Source organism: Xenopus laevis, chromosome 5L (assembly GCF_017654675.1).
Source record: "Xenopus laevis strain J_2021 chromosome 5L, Xenopus_laevis_v10.1, whole genome shotgun sequence".
Taxonomy (NCBI): Eukaryota; Metazoa; Chordata; class Amphibia; order Anura; family Pipidae; genus Xenopus; species Xenopus laevis.
This window is the reverse complement of record NC_054379.1, coordinates 126133718-126153161: the sequence shown is the minus strand read 5'-3', so window position 1 is coordinate 126153161 and position 19444 is coordinate 126133718. Positions and strand designations below refer to the sequence as shown.

Genomic DNA, 19444 nt, shown 5'->3' with positions numbered 1-19444 from the left:
AGTATCCAAACTACCCTAGCAACCATGCATTGCATTGAAAAGTGGGCTGGAATATGAACAGGAGAGGGGCTGAATATAAAAATGAGTGATAAAAAGTAGCAATAACAATACATTTGTAGTCTTATAGAGCATTTGCTTTTTAGAAGGGGTCAGCGACGCCCTTTTGAAAGCTGCAAAGAGTCCGAAGAAAAAGGCAAATAACTATAAAACTATAAAAAATAAATGATGAAAACCAATTGAAAAGTTGCTTAGAATTGGCCGTTCTATAACATAATAAAAGTTACCTTAAGATGAACCACCCCTTTAAAGGCCATAAATAATAGGCATATTCTCTTTTAAGAACATTTAGATGGATTCTCATACATTTTTTACTGCAGATGTAATATTTGATATCTATGTCTTGGCAGTATTATGAGTACAAAAATACAAAAGTCTATTTTGTTATGGTTCTGTTCAGTCGGAGAATGTATCATTTAAATGTGATTATTCCCAAGGTGGTGATTGTCTTGTGTATCTGGGCTAGGAGTCAGTTTGGAACTATGGGATATGGTATGATCCTGTAAAGACATTTTGCAGATAACAGTTTTAATTGAACTTCTGATTTAGTTGCTTTTGTTTCTGGAAGAGAATTCCATCCAAGCACACTGGCCACCTTGGTGTCTGGTACTGCCTTTAATATCTATCATGCTAAATGGCATTTGCAAAATTCTGTAGATACAGTGTTAATGTCGTTATAGCAGATTCCCAACCAGTATGATAAAGCGGCTGGTGAATGGTATGAAGGAATTGCTTCAGGCTAATGTGTCTTTTCCTAAAGAGCCACTCATGGGCCCCAGTCTAAAAATACTTTAATGGTGGAATTATAAAGTGTATTTAGTACTTGCTGTTTATTTGGAAATGAAACTTCCTTTCTCACTTCATATTATGCAGAACAGGAAGCAGCTACTGACTGAACAAAAAAATTGATTAGCCGTGGAAAAGTATGCTAAGTCTGCTTAGCCAGTAACTATCAACATATATTTCAAATATCTTAAAGGCAAGACAATATGGGGCAAATTCACTAAAGGCGCATTTTCACCAGTGAACGATCCAATACATTTTGTGCCAGTTTGCTAGGTATATATTCGTTACCAGTGCTCTAGTTCACTAAAATGCGAAGTTGCGTCTCAGCAGCCAAACGCTGGTGAAGTGTCATTAGCGTTAATTCATCAAGACAACCATTTCATAGTGAACTTTCACTAGCGTTCAATTCTGCCAAGCTAAACTTTGTTAGTACTCTTACGTTTAAGTCATTTTGAATAGGGCAGGTACATATAAGTCGTATGGACGTCTTTATTTGAGTTGTTGGGGCAAATGGTTTTGAAGGCAATCCCACTTTAAAATATGAAAAATATGAAAAAACGTATTTATGACTTTCCAGCATACAGGATATGATGTCACTGACATACGATTGAGGAGGATGTAGCTTCATCTTATCAGTGCGCCTGGTCTAAGGTGGTGAAGGAAACTCTGGTGAAAGAGGCAACGTTCTGTCAATTTCGCACATTAGTGAATTTGCTGAGTAACGATCGTTTGCCTGAGTGAAAATTTGTCTGGCGATAGATAACTGCGCTAGCGACTGTCACTTTCACTAGCGAATTGTTGTCTATGCCTCTTAGTAAATTGACAATGTCCCTGCGGATGAGATTTCTGGTGAATTTTTGCTAGCGACGGCCACTTCACCCTTTAGTAAATCTGCCCTTATGTGTCAATAGTATCTGTTCAACCCCCTGCGTGCATAATAAGTATAATAAAGTATTTACTGTAAAAGGATAGTAGAATACAGTAAAATAAATAATCTACTCTCCCTAATTTATAATAATAATAATAATAAAAAGCTTGGCTGGATTCTCTCTCATCCTACCTATATTGTGACTGGATTTTTTTTCGATCTTTTTCAGCCTATAACCCAGTAAAAAGTAAAAAACACCAGCGTTTTTTGGGACTTAACAAACACTTTCAACTATTTTTGAAGAACCTCCTATCTACTCTATTGCACATCGCCTGGTCTGAGCTGGCGAAGTCAAGTCTGGCGCAAGAGGTAACGTTCAGTAAAATCCGCAAGTTAGTGAATTAGCGTAGTTATGTCCCTTTGCCAGGACTCAACTTTGCCTGGCGTTAGGGTGCAAAGAAGCGCTAGAGTATGTGTACTTCGCTAGTGAATTTACGACCCGTTAAATCGGCGAAGTAAATTTGCCCCAGTGTCACCAATGGTTATCTTAATGGCGTTGGTATACAAACTTTGTTAAAGATGTTTCTGATAGGCAGTCCTATTAAAATCTGCATTAAAATCTTGTGTGAATGTCTAGTGTACAACAGAATATATCAGTAAATCATGTCTTTGTAAATAGCTTTAAACTGAATTAATCTTAAATATATTTTCTGTTATACATGTGTCCATTAAATACTCTGTTTTTCCTCTGTTTTCTATGTTGATTCATTTTGTGTCCACAAAAAGGTTGCTAATTTCCTGAAAATATACTTGTCTTCCTATGTTACCTTTCTTCCCTTTTAATAAAATTGGTATCAAGAATCATTTCATGGTTATAAGCCAGATGGAAAACCTAGGGGCACATTTACTTAGGGTCGAATATCGAGGGTTAATTAACCCTCGATATTCGACTGTCAAAGTTAAATCGAATTTACCGCAATTCATTCGATCTAGCGATCGAAGGAAAAATCATTTGAACGAATCGAATGAAATTCCTTCGATCAAAAAAAGCTTAGAAAGCCTATGGGTACCTTCCCCATAGGCTAACATTGAGGTTCGGTAGGTTTTACTTGGGGAAGTAGGGGGTCGAAGTTTTTTTTAAAAAGACAGTACTTCGAGTATCGAATGGTCGAATAGTCGAACGATTTTTAGTTCGAATCGTTCGATTCGAAGTCGTAGTCGAAGGTCAAAGTAGCCTATTCGATGGTCGAAATAGCCCAAAAAAACGTTCGAAATTCGAAGTATTTTTTCTTCTAATCCTTCACTCGAGCTTAGTAAATGTGTCGATTTTAATTTTATTATTAATTTTTTTAATGCTCTACATTGCTTAAAGGAAAACTATACCCCCAAACAATGTAGGTCTCTATTAAAAGATACTGAGTAAAATAGCTCACGTGTAAAACCCAGCTTCAGGTAAATGAACCATTATCATAATAATATACTTATTTAGTAGTATGTGCCATTGGGTAATCATAAATAGAAAATTGCCATTTTAAAAAATAAGGGCCGCCCCCTGAGATCGTAAGATTCACTGTGCACACATACAAACCACATGTAAGGTCACATGAGCCAATTAACAGACAAAGTTCTGCCTTTTGCTTCCTCACTTCTTCCTGTTACAGTTAGTGTTGTAGTATTTCTGGTCAGGTGATCTCTGAGGCAGCACAGATAGAGTCATGAAATGGTGGTTCAAGGCAAGAGATGTAAAAGGGCAATATTTATGTAAATATATATTCCAGTTTGGTAAGATTCTTTAATATGTCATTCAATTTGATATAAACTATCTGTTGCCTAAGTATTCATTTTGGGGGTATAGTTTTTCTTTAATGATGCTTATAAGACTGTACTTAGTCATATATAACTAAAACCAAGTAATGATGGGTGAATTTGGGACGCCAGTGTCCTTTTTTTTTTGACGACGGCAAATTTTCGCAGCAGATTCGGAAATGTATTCGCCGGCGGCGAAATGCGTGAATTCGCTGCAAATTTGCACCTGGCAAATAAATTCGCCCATCAATAAAACCAAGTTAAAAAACAGTCATGGAAAAGTCATTTATTCTGTTATATAGAGACTGTCCAATTGGACATTAATAACATGTGACATTAATTACAGGAGCCTTACCCAACTGCTACTCAGATCATTTGGCTAATATCTATGAAAAATAAGTTTGCATTATCAGGTTTTCACAATTTGCACCACAAAGCAATTTTTAAATGGGACGTAACAGGTGGAATGCATCAACCAACCCCTTGAGTGCAAAAGTCAAATTCACTGTGACTGTCTTGACCAGTTTACTCTTAACAGCAGCTTGAGCTTAATTGTTAAACAAAGTGACAGACATAAGAATACGCAGTAAAACAAACCATGCAAATTTTTATTCACACCGGGACAAGGTTTAAAGAGCTTACATGTCATTATTAATTGATACATTGAGATTAAATGACTATTTAATAGTAGACAAATGTTAATAAATAAATTGACCTGAGATAGTAAGTGTGGTTTATAATGCAACTCCACTATAAAGTAGCAGAAAGGACACCTTATTTTTTCTAAATATTTGTCTCCTCTCTCCTTATTTTGAATCGTTTCTCATTTCTTGGTCTGGCATAAGACAAGACACAGGCCGGCCTTTTTCTCCACATAGTGACCAGCGAGTTTCTAAATGATCGACAGAGGAAGAAGTAGATGAAAGGATCGAGGCATGCATTTAGAGAAGATAACCACAAGGTGCTCTCCTTGACATAGAAAAGAGTCATCTTTGCTGAACACTTAAAAACATCTCTTGTCTGGCTTAAGGTGTACGGTATCCTAGCAAAGTGGAATGGAACAAAACAAACAAAGAACACAGCAATAATGATAAACACTTTGATGTTGACTTTTCTTCTAGATGTTGTTCTTTCACTTCTAGTTTTCTTGTATGACTGTAAGAGTTTTCTAGTTATAAGAAGGTAACATACCACTATAATCACAAATACAACCCAGAAAATGAATTGACATATAAAGTTCACAATTTCATGCCACACTAATCCAAAATCAGACTTAAGCAGGTAACATTTTTTTACACTTTGTGGCGTTTGAGTCTTGCTAGTGAAAATCATATTGGGCAGGGAAATTGAAAACATAATAATCCATATTAAAGTCGACATAATCTTGACTCGACGCAGGTTTGTTGCGTGAGAGTTGTGAAATGGCCTGACTGTTTTTAGATAGCGATCAATTGTAATAAGACCAAGGAATATAATACTGATGTACATTGTAAAATAAAATATCACAGATGTGACTTGGCACACAAAGCCCTTTAATTTCCACAGCCCAAGTCTTGAATCGCTCAGGATCTTAAATGGAAAAGTCATGATCATAAGACAATCAGAAATGACTGAATTCTTCAAGAATATAACAAAATTTGAATTACTTGGTATTTGGAAAAACACACGCACTGCCAACCCATTCATTGTTACTCCAACAATGAACAGAACAGTGTAGAGCACCGAAAAAATAACTGTGTTGGTATGGAAATCCCGAGAGCATGTGCTGTTAGAGTTGTTGGTAAGGTTGGACATTGTGATGCCAGTGGGGATCTCTCCATATCCTAAAGAAAAGGAAAAAGAAGGGTAGAATTTTTAATAGACTGTTTTGTTTGTATTATAATTTGACGCTATTGTGTCTGTGATGGTGTTGCAATGAACAAATATAGAACAGAGTTTTGCATGTATTATCAATATTACTGTCATGTTGGTGAACTGCGTATTTTATGTTAAGTCAGCGGATAGCTGCCACAAAAGCACCTGCCACAAAAATGTGGTTCATTTCCAAAGTGTGTTATACTAGTGTGTGCATAGTCATTTGTCCATGAATGTTTTCATGGATTGGTTCACTTTTGAGTTTGAATTTTTGCCTGTTTAGGAGAATTGTACTGACTTGACCTCTGATTATTATTTCTAAAACATCTACATTTAAAATATATTTTATATATATATATATATATGTATATGTATATATATATATATATATATATATATATATATATATATATATATATATATATATATAATACAGAAGAGAGGAACAGCACTCACAGGACTTAAAAAATAATAAATTTATTATGAAAATATGGACTAAGTCCGTATTTTCATAATAAATTTATTATTTTTTAAGTCCTGTGAGTGCTGATCCTCTCTTCTGTATCGTATGCTGAATTTATTGATCGCACACCCAGGCATCTAAACAGTTTTTTCGTGAGTGCTGGCATCTCTCTGGACATATATATATATATATATATATATATATATATATATATATAATATCAAAACAGGGGGGTTGTGGGAGCACTCTAAAGGCTTTAAAGTATATATATATATAAGTATAATAAATGCTATTGCATATGTACCCAAAACAGGGGTTATTTTGTTACAAAGTTATGATCATAAAATTGATAAGCCACCATACCACGTCAAGGTAAACCCCTTAAACTTTGTAACAAAATAACCCCTATTTGGGTACATATGCAATAGCATTTATTATACTTATATATATACTTTAAAGCCTTTAGAGTGCTCCCACAACCCCCCTGTTTTGATATTGTATATTTAGCCGGAAGCTGTGGCATAGCTTCAGTGGTTGTAGCACCCCATACCCCCCATTTAAATTAGTGGTGTTCCTATGCTTTTAAAATTGGGCGTTTGTTTTGGGAATATCTCTCCTTTAAAAGCCTGATTGCTGGCTGGGGAGGATTTAGCCCTCAGTGAAAAAACAGCGTTCAATGGACATTGATTACAGGTAATGCTAAAATGCACATAAAAAATAAAACAAGTTAGGGACCGCCATTCGGGGTTTACCTTGACGTGGTATGGTGGCTTATCAATTTTATGATCATAACTTTGTAACAAAATAACCCCTATTTGGGTACATATGCAATAGCATTTATTATACTTATATATATACTTTAAAGCCTTTAGAGTGCTCCCACAACCCCCCTGTTTTGATATTATATATATATATATATATATATATATATATATATATATATATATATATATATATATTTATATTTAAGTACATATTTGTAAGACAGTCTAGAAGCCATCTAAAAACATTTGATTAAAACAATAAAAAAATGTATTATTGGTATTGATGAGCAAAATTTTTCGGCAAGTTTCACCATGAAAATTATACCCATAGACTCCGCCCAATGGGTGGAGAAATGTGTCAAAAATTTGTTGCGCAATCTGTCACTCAATGTTCAACTCTAGGGTTTCTCCTACTGTGGGATAGATAATGTTCCATCAGGAAAGCTTATCTTCTAATTCATTCCCAGATTCCCAGTTAAACTTTATAGTCAAGTTTTAAGGATGGGAAGTTCTTCTTACAGAATTATATCAGACTCATAATGTGAATGTAGGGATCCATAGGTTAATGGTCCCTATGGATTAATGCCCCTACCTCTGCCTTATTTATTTGTTGCTGGTATAAAACCCATGTAACCATTTGTACTTATTTACATACCAAGTTCATTGGCCCATAGGTTAATGACCATATCATATATCACTGTAACATAGTGTTTTGCAGGGGGAAGTTCTTTCTCTTTGGCCTGCTGCAGTTGATCTGGGTGAATGTCCCCTTTAGTGAAGTCAGGGAACAGGCACCCCGTGAACAAGGTTAGCTTGTGTGCAGGATATAACACTCTTTAGGAGAGTGAGTCAGTGAGCATCAGCTAGTAAGAGCAGCTTTGAGCTCCACCAAGGAGGACAGACTGGGAGTAGTTCTCCTCCAGGCACTGTTTGTCTGTAGTTAAGGGACCACAGTACTGACAAGGGAAACAAGTTATTGTTCTATCCCTGTTCCATGTCTATTGTAGGGATCCGGACCACGTGAGGTACTGACAACCTGGAAGGTGTATACTTTCAAATCCCCCTGATATTCCTTCAGTGGTGCTAGGCTGTCTGTATCTGCTACACCTGTGATTGTACCTGGCATTATTCTGAATACCACATTTGTTGTTGTGAGTATTCTTACCCTGTGGTGCTTTATATTGAATAAAGCCTGTTCTGTTATTGTTTTTCTAAGAACACCTGGCATCCATTGTCCTTTATTGTATACATTTGGCCATGTAGAGGTGTAGTTCAGCACCCTCATGTGCTCCATCCCCTCAGCAAAGGCCCATCCTGCTGAAAGAGGGTCCAAAGTAGTCCATGCTCTACGCTACTAGTTGGTAATACATATTAAGGTAATATGTCTGCCTGGATGAGTTGCGCTATTCCTACATCTGCAATAGGTGTGCTCTAGGTGTTCTTTAAATAAAACAAACAAGCTGGTATCTAAATTAAAGTTTCAAATAATAAAAAAATAATGCTGTTAGTAGGGAGGTAGCTTTAAGCTCACCAGGGACAGGAAATACTATGCATTACACAAAAAAGGCTCATTTATTAACATATAATAGATGCCAATTTGCATTTGTGAAGCTACCTCTACTGCTAGTTACACTATGAAAGCAAAGATCTAATTGGTTGCTATGTGCGACTGCATTGGTGCAGTTTAGTTTGTACAGTAAATCAGTTCCTTTAAGCATTATTCATTTACAAATCTGTTTTTGCTTCCACTTTACCCACAACCCTGCTCTTCTTTCTGCAACTTAATTTCCCCTATTATCATCTTGCCTTGTTGGCTGCTTACTTTATCTCAAGTGTTATCCATAAATTTGGTGCCCTGACCTTATGCTAAATTAGGCCTTCTACCCATCTGCTCTTCTTATTGCAGGAAAGTTTGTAACATAAAGCATAATTTAATAAAAGACAGACTTAATCAGAATAGCTGTTATTTATTGCACAATAATATTGAACTTTTACTTGATAGAACAGGAAAAAATACTATTAACTGTTGGCAGTCAGAAAATCAAAGTATAAGCCATTATTAAGAGAACTAATATTACCTGAATATTCCATTGTAGAATCCTTCCAAGTTCTTTTTGTTACAGGATGGGGCGTTTGTTCATGTACTTAGTGTTATATTTTCCTTTCCATTCAGAGCAGTAAAGTACTGGCCGCTCTTTTTTCTGGAAAATCCAAATATTAAGAGTTGAAGATAATGTTCAAGTTTATTGTTTGGCTACTTATAAATGTTCCTGACTACTTTCACAGTTTCTGTTTTCGATGGTGACATGAATACTTCTGCTTTATTTTCCAGCTGGAGATAAAAATATGTATTTTAAGATACCCTATCACAAGCTTTGTCAGCATCTGCAAAACATTTCTGATTCTCCATGGCCTTGAGCATTTTGTCAAAATCGTTCCTTTGCCTTTAATGTTAAAAACATATAGTGACACAATGGAGTATTTATTATTCTCATTAAGCCAAGCTATGGAAATCCTTACTAAAGTTAAAATCATTTTTGCACATCATTTTGTAATATTCATACATACGTATTTTAAAAAATACCCTTTTATATATGTTATACATTTTATTACCTTCAAGATATTTGTTTCCGTTGGGTTGCGATATTCAGCTTGTTAAAATGTGTACAGCCTAACGGGGTTACAGATACAAAAATCCTGCTTCAGATTTTATACAGGAATTGTCTACCTCCAAATCCTTTAAAATGGAAAATAGTGTGATAATGAAATATGAAGGAAACAGCTGTCAACCTCCCAGCAATGGAATTTGGCAGGTATTTGGCTACACTTACATCATACAAATCCTGCTGTATCCGGGCCACACCCTGGGTGCTCTGTAGAATGGCAAAATGATGTCCCTGCATTAACTACATAAAGACATTGTATGTGTTCCTCTGCTTAAGAAAAATTTGACAAAGGTTTTTAATTTTTTTCCTAAGCAGAAGAACATCAGAGCAACCTCATTCTTTCTCCTGACAACTTCCTTGACTGGTCAGACTGGTGGGAAAATGACCAGCATGTGGCGCTGTTATAGCAACATTCATTCATATTAAAGGACCAGTAACATCAAATTTTTATACTAATACAAATACTAACTAACTAAAAAATTTTTTGATGTTACTGGTCCTTTTAAAAGTACATGTATCCTTTAATATCTTGGCATTAAAAATCAATAAATAATGAATGTACATTGCTAATGTTCGTAGAATAGAACTCTCATCAGTTTTACATTCATTTTAAGGATTATTTATCCTTTAAGACCAGTGCAATATTTTTCCAGCATCTACAATGTGCCAGGCCTTAGATTATAAATATAGGCATTGCATTTGGCATGTGTTCAAGAAGCACTGAATTCAGGTTACATGTGAATACGCATGATCTCCCTGTGTGAAAATATCTTAAGGCCCCATTTTCTCTTGTAAGAGTTTTTGTATATTTTATAGCTTATACATTTTAGGTGTAAGAGGTTTACCTGAAGTTCTTTGTATTTATTTAACTGTCTACATTAATGATATCTGGTATATATATATATATATATATATATATATATATATATATATATATACCTATAAACTACTTACAGTGTGTACAGTACTCTGCCATATTCTACTGCACTGACTGAAACTAAGCAGAGTCGCTGGGATTTAAAGCCATCTGACCATTTTGAACTAAAACATTAACTGGGTAATTAGTTTGCTATAAAATCAGTGGAACCATTTATTATTGACTTAAGTGCCACCTAATACAGTAATTAATGCATTCTAGACAAACAGCATTTCTCATTGTTGGGGTCGGTAATAGGTTTGCTGATCAAAGAGCTGTTTGAAAGGACCAAAGGAACCAGTTTGTGCTGTCACTGAAAAGCCCATTACACTGATCAAATAATCTGCTGTATTTTTCCCATTATCATATATGTTTGTTGTTAGAGTTCATGAAAGTATTCTGTACCTTATTAGAGTCTTTTTCTTTGAAATAATAAAGTAAGACTACATATCTCCTCCTGGCACTATTCTTTTGGAAAAATAGATGTTACTGTATGTCTCTCTCTCTCTCTCTCTCTCTGTCTCTCTCTCTATTCTATACATTATTTTTTTATTTATAAATAGGTTAGCAGACTGGCAGGCTAAGAGCTCTTTTTTGGTCTTTTTTTTCCTTCCTGATAACGAATGACTCACAGACCCAGATTAGGCACACATGGAGTGCTCACTAATGATTTAAATAGAAAACAATGACTTTAGCACTTATAAATCCAGTTTTTAAGATTTGTTTATGTTGCAGAATTACATGGATGCCTTTTGTGGTAAATGTCCACATCAAAGCTGTAATGAATATCACTGTTTTCAAGGGGTTCAAATACTGACAGATCATAAATATTTTTTGTTGCCCTGTTTAAGTTTTACATATAATTTATTTAATAGGCATTGCTTTGGCAAAAATTTTTCAAAGAACAACAAAATACACCACAACAGAGAGAGTTGTAAGGGTATCATGAGTAACAATATCCATAAATGTTATAATGAACCCCTATTTCAGTCTCTATCTCAAAATGTTAAAGGTAAACTGTCAAGGAAAAACATGTTTTTTCCAAAACACACCAGTTAATAGTGCTGTTTCAGCAGAATTCTGCACTGAAATCCATTTCTCAAAGGAGCAAACAGATTTTTTTATATTCAATTTTGAAATCTGACATGGGGCTAGACATTTTGTCAGTTTCCCAGCTGCCCCAGTCATGTGACTTGTGCCTGCACTTTAGGATGGAACTACTTTCTGGCAGGCTGTCCTAATGCTTGACAAAGGGGACATCCCCGAAATGTTGCACTTTTCTGCCAATAATGTGCAGGGGTATATCCCTGCGTTTATCTGCCTTTGAGTGCAATTGAAATTCTTGGTTCTCAATAAGTCACAAATGTCACACACTAACACATATTTATGCATTTATCCACAGCAAACAATCAGATTTGCGAGGAAGACGCAAAAAGGAAGCAAACAATGAAAATCTTGGTCGCTAACAATCGCAATGGTCTTTGCAAACATTTTTTTCCCACTACTGTAAGCAATATCTTTGGAAATCACTGTATAGTGAAGCCTTGAAAGTAAGTTGTATTACAATGCCCCAAAGGGGTCATTTTGTGCGTTGCCATGTTTTTTAATTGCAGTAAAGCATTTTTCCCCCATAATTGTGGTTGTGTGGGGGAGATTCACGTGATGCAATTGCAGCCAATGCAATAAAACAAGTGCAGCTGTGCTTACACTTCAAAGTGAATTGGCTCCAGTTGCACGAAAAAACTTTGATCTCAGGATGTCATAATTTATAGTGTTTGCTATCAAAATGACACCCGTGAACAATTCTTTAGGTGTAGGAACCCTGGACCAACCACCACCGTCTGAGTTAGCTCGAGGGCTCTCCTGTGTCAGTAGAGGTACTTGTTAACAGGATGTTGGATTAAAGCAGCAACATAGTAAAATGCAAGGAGTGGCCTTGGACACAAGAATGTTTTTTTTTATTTTTACACAATGACAGCAGCAAACATTGCATTGTGGCAAACTGAGGATTTCCCTGTAATGACCCTTATTCATTCACTTAGGAATGACACTTCTTACACAAGTAAGGCCTATAATTTGATATAAAAAGAGAATATTGAAGTCTCATCAGACTGAATGTCGGACTCCAAAATCATTATATTATAAACGCTACCATACGTGATAGTGATACTATTAGGCAACAAGTACAATAGGCAACACTTAGGCATATTAATATGCAAATATGTAGGGCATTAACCCTGTTTGTTGTGTAGTTGATGGAAAAAGGCATTTGAGGCTTCTGATCTCTTTTCTGAGCAGTGCAACATCAGAACACTTCTCTGTTTTCCTTCTGAAGGTATATCTCTTTGACTGTAAAGTTACAAAAACTGGTCAGCAGGTGACACTGTTGTTACAAAAGTTACTATATGAGCAATTATTAAAAACTTAAATGTTAACTCAAAGGTGCTTAGAAAAGCACCCTGAGCAATTTTATAATACACTTTTTAAAGGTTTATTTATCCTTTAATTGCCTGCCCCTTATTATATAGACCATTCAATGTCCACATGAAGTGTGCTTAGCTACATACTCGGTCAGTTCTTTGTACTCTAGATGTAAGGCTATAAACCATTTTAATCAAACTACAGTATGGGATTTGTTGTTTCTGATGACACCATGCAGCTCTGTAACTGTTCTGCTTTTGGAATTTTGATTTCTTCATAAAAAGCAGAAGCGAGAATTAATTTAATTTTGTAATAATTACATTATGAAATGTATGTACTGATGAGGGTTCACTAAATTAAAAGAGGAAGAGGTGACTTTTTTGAAAATCCTAAAGTTACCGTATGCATTTGTAGGCAAAAAATGGCTTTCCTGCACTCCCAGCAATAAAGACATTTAAGAAAAACATGAAACCTGTTTATCAAATTACCTTTGCCAGTACAGTGAACTACTGCTATAGAGGATGAAGGGGCTTGTTTATACTGAGCTCTTATGAGCTGCTTACTCCTGGAAAAACAATAGGGGGTGGTAAAGGTACAAATGAAACCATAATGACCAGGTCTCTATGCCAAACAAAATCAAGACAATTTATTTTTCCAAGCAACCGGGGGGAAAAAAATCAATACACCAAAATGATTTTAGCTATGTTTGTGTTATAATGTGGAGCACAGAGATTAGAGGTTGAAATGGACTGGCACATGAATAGAACAATCATTTCAGGAAGCAATTAGCAATCTGCTAATGTACACTGTATAATACATTTATGGCTACTACAAAGAGCCATGTCACTATGCAGAGCTCTACAATCTTTCACTCTCTAGACACATGGGGAGCGGTGTTATTAAGGTTCACTTTTCTTTAACTCCATCATTACAAGTACATAGTGTAGATCAGACACATTGCTGTATTTGTGGTTCTCTAGCTTAACTACAGAAATCGCAGCACATTGCAGCCTTAGATGTATAGAAAAGGTAAGTGTAAAGGCAGTACCTGGTCCTAGATTACTTTTCATGGTCTCCTGGTCCGCATGTTCAGCACCAATGTCTTATAGTGTATCCCCTCATTTAATTAGTTAAGGTTTCTCCTGCAAGTTTCTTTGTGTTTGTGTCTTTCTCCGCATAGAGCAATTGCTCACACTTTATTGATTCCTTGGTGAATTCAGTTACTGTAGTAGATCACACCCTCGTCACTGAGAAGTAAAATAGCTGCATGCTAAAACACATCATAAAACTATACAGCATCAAGTTGAGAAATGGTCAGTCTATTATTGATACTGCATGAATTCATTCACGAAACGCTGTGAAAATTTGTCGGTGTCCAAAAACAGACGCCGGCATCAAAAACTAGACGATGGCGGCGCAAATTCACCCATCACTATACGTATCCTGTATCTGGTTTCCACCAATACAACCAACTATGGCCACCCACCTTAGGGGTTAAACTATTGCCTAAACCTTCTCGTGGCAGCCACTCACACTCCTGGCAGACTGACAAGGGCACAGCTAAGAGTTGTGACAAAAAACATTTTGGAAACTGATTCCTTTACCTCCCCATTCCTTCCCTATAATTACTACTATCCAACTAACTAATAACAGGTGCGCCCACAACCCTCCAAGTCCACGTAAGTGACAACTAGTAAAGCAACAAACTTAAAATACCAAAACCTCCCCCAATCCTAGGGAGGATGGGAGTGGACTTTACTTTATGCTGACCAACCTAAAATGGTGGCCAGTTCCCCCTATCCTAATGCAAAATGGCACCCCAACTCCACGCCAAACCTAAACCTACCATCATAAAATGAAGCAAAACCCTGAATGGAGTTTTTTCCCAAATCATATGTTTTTTTCATCATTTTTCCTGAAAAGCCAGAATTTTTAACATTTTTGCCCTAAAAGCCCCAAATAGTCAGATTTTCAGATAATTCCAGTTCAGACCACAGAAACTTCCAAATAGGAAATTCGGCAGGTCTGAAATGGCAGATTTTTAGATTCTGACTTTAATAAATCATGAAAAAGTTTGAATTTAAAAAAAATGAAAAATTCACATTTTGGAGCAAAAAAAGCCCACTGGACTTTTGTAAATAACGCCCTAACCATATCATTTGCTTTGTACTGTACAATTGTGAGTTAGTGATAGTACATACAGTAGTTTACTGAATAATTTAGACATAATACTGCTGTTTAATAGATAATGATACATGAATGCATTTAAATTAGCTTATTAAATATTTTTTTTCACTTTGAAAAATAGATGTTTCCTGAGCTTTATTGATTAATATTATATTTAAATCTTTGTGAGTATATCAGAATAAATACCTGTCAGACTGTTCAGGGAAATATATCTATTAATAGTGGATCATATTCATATTTTTTCTCTTGGAACACAAACAGGAAGTATGGCAGATTTTTCTCAGGGAATACACGATCAACGATGTCCAAGTTGCCCTCTTGGGAATAGGGTGAGAGAACATATTCACTCCCCGTCCTTTTGCTATATGCTTCAGGACTTTTTACACTGTCTGTGTAATAAGTGGGGAATACAAATACACTAAATATGAACCTTTTGGAAACATATGCTGACATTTCTCATCAGTTAGAGCCATACCTGGACCCCTCTTGCAGTCTCAGGGTCTGCTATTATGATAACAATATTTAAGAAAATAGCTAAATCTTCTCTATATTGTAGCCATAATGTCATGGGGTCCGGGAAGCCAGCACGTGCCTCACGGTGTGCTGGCTCGTGGACCCATCTGCACCACTCTGCTTCAGTATGTGTCCTTCTGCTGTATGAGTCCAGGCACGCACATGCACTGTGACTTTGCGCCGTGGCGTCAGCAGATGCTCTGATGTCACTTTTGTTGCAAAATTTTAAAATAAAAGGGGTTTTTAAATTGTTTTGTATTGCGGAAGCTGGCTTTGTGTTCCTGATCTTTGCACAAGCCCTTCTAAGTATTTTTTAAACTCTGGGTTTGACTTTTGCCTGATACTGACTTTGAATCTTCGCTGCCTGCCCAAGACCCTTTGCCTGACCTTGACTTCATTTTGCCTGAACCCTATCTGTACCGTGAATTTTTGGAACAACCTCAGTAGTAGGATCTCCATCAGTCCTGCAGGAGAAAGTTCCTGGGCCCCAAAAGGGTGTCAATAAAAAAAGGAGGTTGGGGCGCTCTCCTGCTTGTTAATAGCAGTTTGTGGGCTTCCTCATTACACAGTCTGTCACATTTAAGGGGCTATTTACTAAAATAATTAAAAAACTGCAAATGATAAAAAATTAATACCCAATGTACATTGTCTCAGAATATTACTCACTACAAGATGCTAAAAGTTAACTCAAAGGTGAACAACCCCCTTAAATAATGCACATTATTTATTTTGCATCATAAAGCCGAGTCCCAAACTTAACTTTAAAAGCCCAGATATAAATATTAAGAAGCTTTTTTTCCCTTTCTTGACTCTAAGAGCCAAATTAGAGATATAGGGGCAGATTTATCACATGAACACTCATGAACAAGATTCAATTAGAGGAGAAAAATCTTTTCTCCAAATTCAGTTCCAGTTTTTTCCCATAGATTTCCACAGAGTTTTCAAATGATAAACAGTGAGATAAGTTTTTCTGAATTGAATTGCATCTCAAATTGAGTCTCGTCCATGAGTTTTCACGTGATAAATCTTTATCTCAATGAATTAAATCTGGGCCTATTTCTCTAACTTTACCTCTTGTTTATTTAAATGTGTCCATTCAAGGTGTACAGAACATGATATGCTACTGATCCACTCAACCTATGTAACAAAATAATGTGCTAAGTTAATTTATTTTTTGCTCACTGGATGGTGAAGAGGCCAGCTCCTAGCAGTCATATATTATAGCAAGCAATTGGAATCTCTGAATGAACAAAGAAATATTGCCCTGCTGCCAATAATATTTTGTATTAAATAGTTTCATGTACATTTCTGGAGTATGTGAAAGCAATCTAATCCCCAATATTATGTTAGAGTCAGAGAAAACCTGGTGCTGCTCAGTGGACACCATTAACATGATTTATTTAGGATGTCAGATATCAATTTATTTCAGGAAAAGCTTACTCAGCATAGCATGGAGCAATGTATGCCTATGAGTAGAAACTTCCGTAGAGACATTTTTTTACAAACATCAACAAAAGAGTTTAAATCTATTCCTATTCTTATGCTTCAATTGAACATTTGCAGAATATTAGTTCTCATTAACCAGAAATCCAATGAGATATAGCTGAAAAATCAACAGACGGGGGCAGATTTATTTATGGGTCGAATTTCGAAGTTAAAAGTACTTTGAAATTCGACCATCGAATTGAAATACTTCGACTTCGAATATCGAAGTCGACGTTTTTTTCATCAAATTTGGGTATCCTGCAGTCGAAGTAAAATCATTCGATCGAACAATTGAATCCTTCTAATCGAACGATTCGAAGGATTTCAGCGATCGATTGAAAGATTTTACTTTGACTTCAAAAAACTTTTGGCGAAGTATCGAAGTCAAAGTTTTTTTTAAAGAGACAGTACTCAGATGGTGGTCTAGCGGCAGGGGGGTCCTTGCCGCGTCCTCGGCGTGGACGCCCGTCGCTTTGCTCCCTGCTCCATGTCAGTTCCTGTCCTCTAGGGCGCGCGTGCCGCGTGCGTGCATTATTTAAAGGCACAGTCACGCTGGCGTGATGACGCCAGCGTGCAATTGGCACGAAATCCAAACAGTTTAAAAGGGGAATTTGGTTTTCAGCAAATTGCTGTTGTTAGGTTCAATTAGCTTGTTCCTGGGTGTTTGTTCTGTGTGATTCCTGTTTGATCTACTGTGTTTGACCCTTGCCTGCCTGCTTACTACTCTGACCTCTCCAATCCTGACCTTGCCTGCCTGAAACTACGTTGTTCTCTCCAATCCTGACCTTGCCTGCTCTCCGACTATTCTAAAATCTCTAATCCTGATTCTGGCCTGTCTGACTATTTTAACTGCTTGTGCTGGCCCGGCCTGCCTGTTCCTGGTGGCTTGCTATCTTCCAGCATCCTTGTAAACAGTTGTGCCCCATTGCCTGCCAGAACTTACACCTTGCACCTCTCGTTAAGTCCAGGTGGCATCTGAGTAAGCCAAGGGCTCCTCCTCCCTTCACTTAACTAGTGAAGTACGAGCCGAGACCAGGGTGCTTGGCATCTGTTCTGGTGTTGGGTGCCGACCGTGACAGTACAACGGGCCCATGAGACGGAAGAAAATGGAAGAAGCTCCCACTATTCCGCAAACCACTGAACTGTTGTATTCGACCCTCCTCCAGCGCCTTGATGAACAAGAGGGGAGGCAGAACTTTATTATTCAAGGTCTAAACGCTGGTTGCATCTTGAAGGGAGAAATCGATATAAAAACACATGAACAGTCTTTGTATGTAAGTGTCTTCTACAGCTGATTGTTTTCAATGAAGCTTTTGAGTTGTCTCCCAGTCCTATGCGTGCAACTGCTGATTTGAGTGCCTGACTCTTAATTGCCCCTTTGTCCATAAACCTTTCATGTGTTCATTATAGTTTAAGAAGCTGAAATGCAAAACTAAATGGATAGACTGTGAATTCTGCCATTGCTGTATATTTACTTTAGAAGGGGCAAAGCCAGTGACCCAAGCAGAGAGATATGACTGGTATTTGTTTAGTAGAATAGCAAACTCAGAAATATGATTAATGCGTGGCTTAATTTACTTTACTCCATTATTTTTCTCATTTTATAATGTTGTACCTCTCATAAACCCGGAGGTCATTACAAGGAGTAGATTTGTTTTGCCAGCATTTAAAGGGAAATTGATCAGCTCCTTTAGGCATGAAACTTTACCTTTTTATGCCTCAGAAATTGTAAATTACCAGTTGATACATTCTACATATTGCTCTGTTATATTCAATCACCAGAAACACATGATGGAAGTGCTTATCTCACCCTAAACGTGTTAGATGTGGATTGTATTGTATTTACAGTGTTAATGGCTGCTTAGACCAAGACTTGCCATCATAGCTCTGTGTTAATGTTGCATGCATTGATTTAGTATCCCTCTCCCTATTCTTGTTAAAAATGACTGTACTTTCTTATATTTATTAATATTATTACAAAATGCTGCATAATGTTTGCCTAAATTTAATGCAGACAAGACATGGGAAACTACACCTACAGGTATGCAAATTGAATTATTTATTTTATACATTTATTTACAGATGAAGCAGACTTCACTAAACAGTTGATGCACACATCCACACTAATTATTCCCGTGATCCAAAAAACCAATGGCTCACGAGCAACATGTTGCTCACCAACCCCTTGGCTGTTGCTCCCAGTGGCCTCAAACCAGGTGCTAATTTTTGAATTCCTGATTTGAAGATGCACTTTGGTTGCATAAAAAACAGGTGTACTGCCAAATAAAGCCTCTTGTAGGCTTCCAGTCCACATGTGGGCTACCAACTAGCCAATCAAAGCCCTTATTTGGTTTTGGGTTGCTCTCCAGTTCTTTTAACATCTGATCTTGCTCATAGTTAAAAAAGCTTGGGGACTCCTGGATTATTCCATAGAAGTGAATGGTGTGCCATGTGTACGGTATGTGTAAAATAAAGTGCAAAAATTATGCCTTACCAACACTTGAGAGCATGTTTAGCAGGTTCCATCAACATTTTGTTACCTCCCAGATACTCTCAGTTCTTATTTGTTATACGTATCTCAGCTTTGTCTTGTACTTAAGCTTTCATAGTAGTCTTAGTAGTGTTACCACCCACAGGGCCGCCATTAGAAATCACGGG

General features: G+C 36.7%; 1 protein-coding gene across 3 annotated transcripts in view; it reads right to left on the bottom strand.

The window, feature by feature from the left end:
• Positions 1-3788: 3788 nt before the first annotated feature.
• The window catches only part of p2ry12.L (purinergic receptor P2Y, G-protein coupled, 12 L homeolog), a 47820-nt gene continuing 32164 nt past the window's right edge, over positions 3789-19444 (bottom strand). For 2 of the 3 annotated variants that reach the window (XM_041562266.1, XM_018262032.2), the window contains 2 exons: positions 8677-8799; positions 4112-5340 (listed from right to left, as the gene is read on the bottom strand). In XM_041562266.1, the coding sequence (XP_041418200.1) occupies positions 4301-5340; positions 8677-8689 (1053 nt within the window). In that variant the 5' untranslated portion in view covers positions 8690-8799 and the 3' untranslated portion in view covers positions 4112-4300. 3 annotated transcript variants of the gene reach the window in all.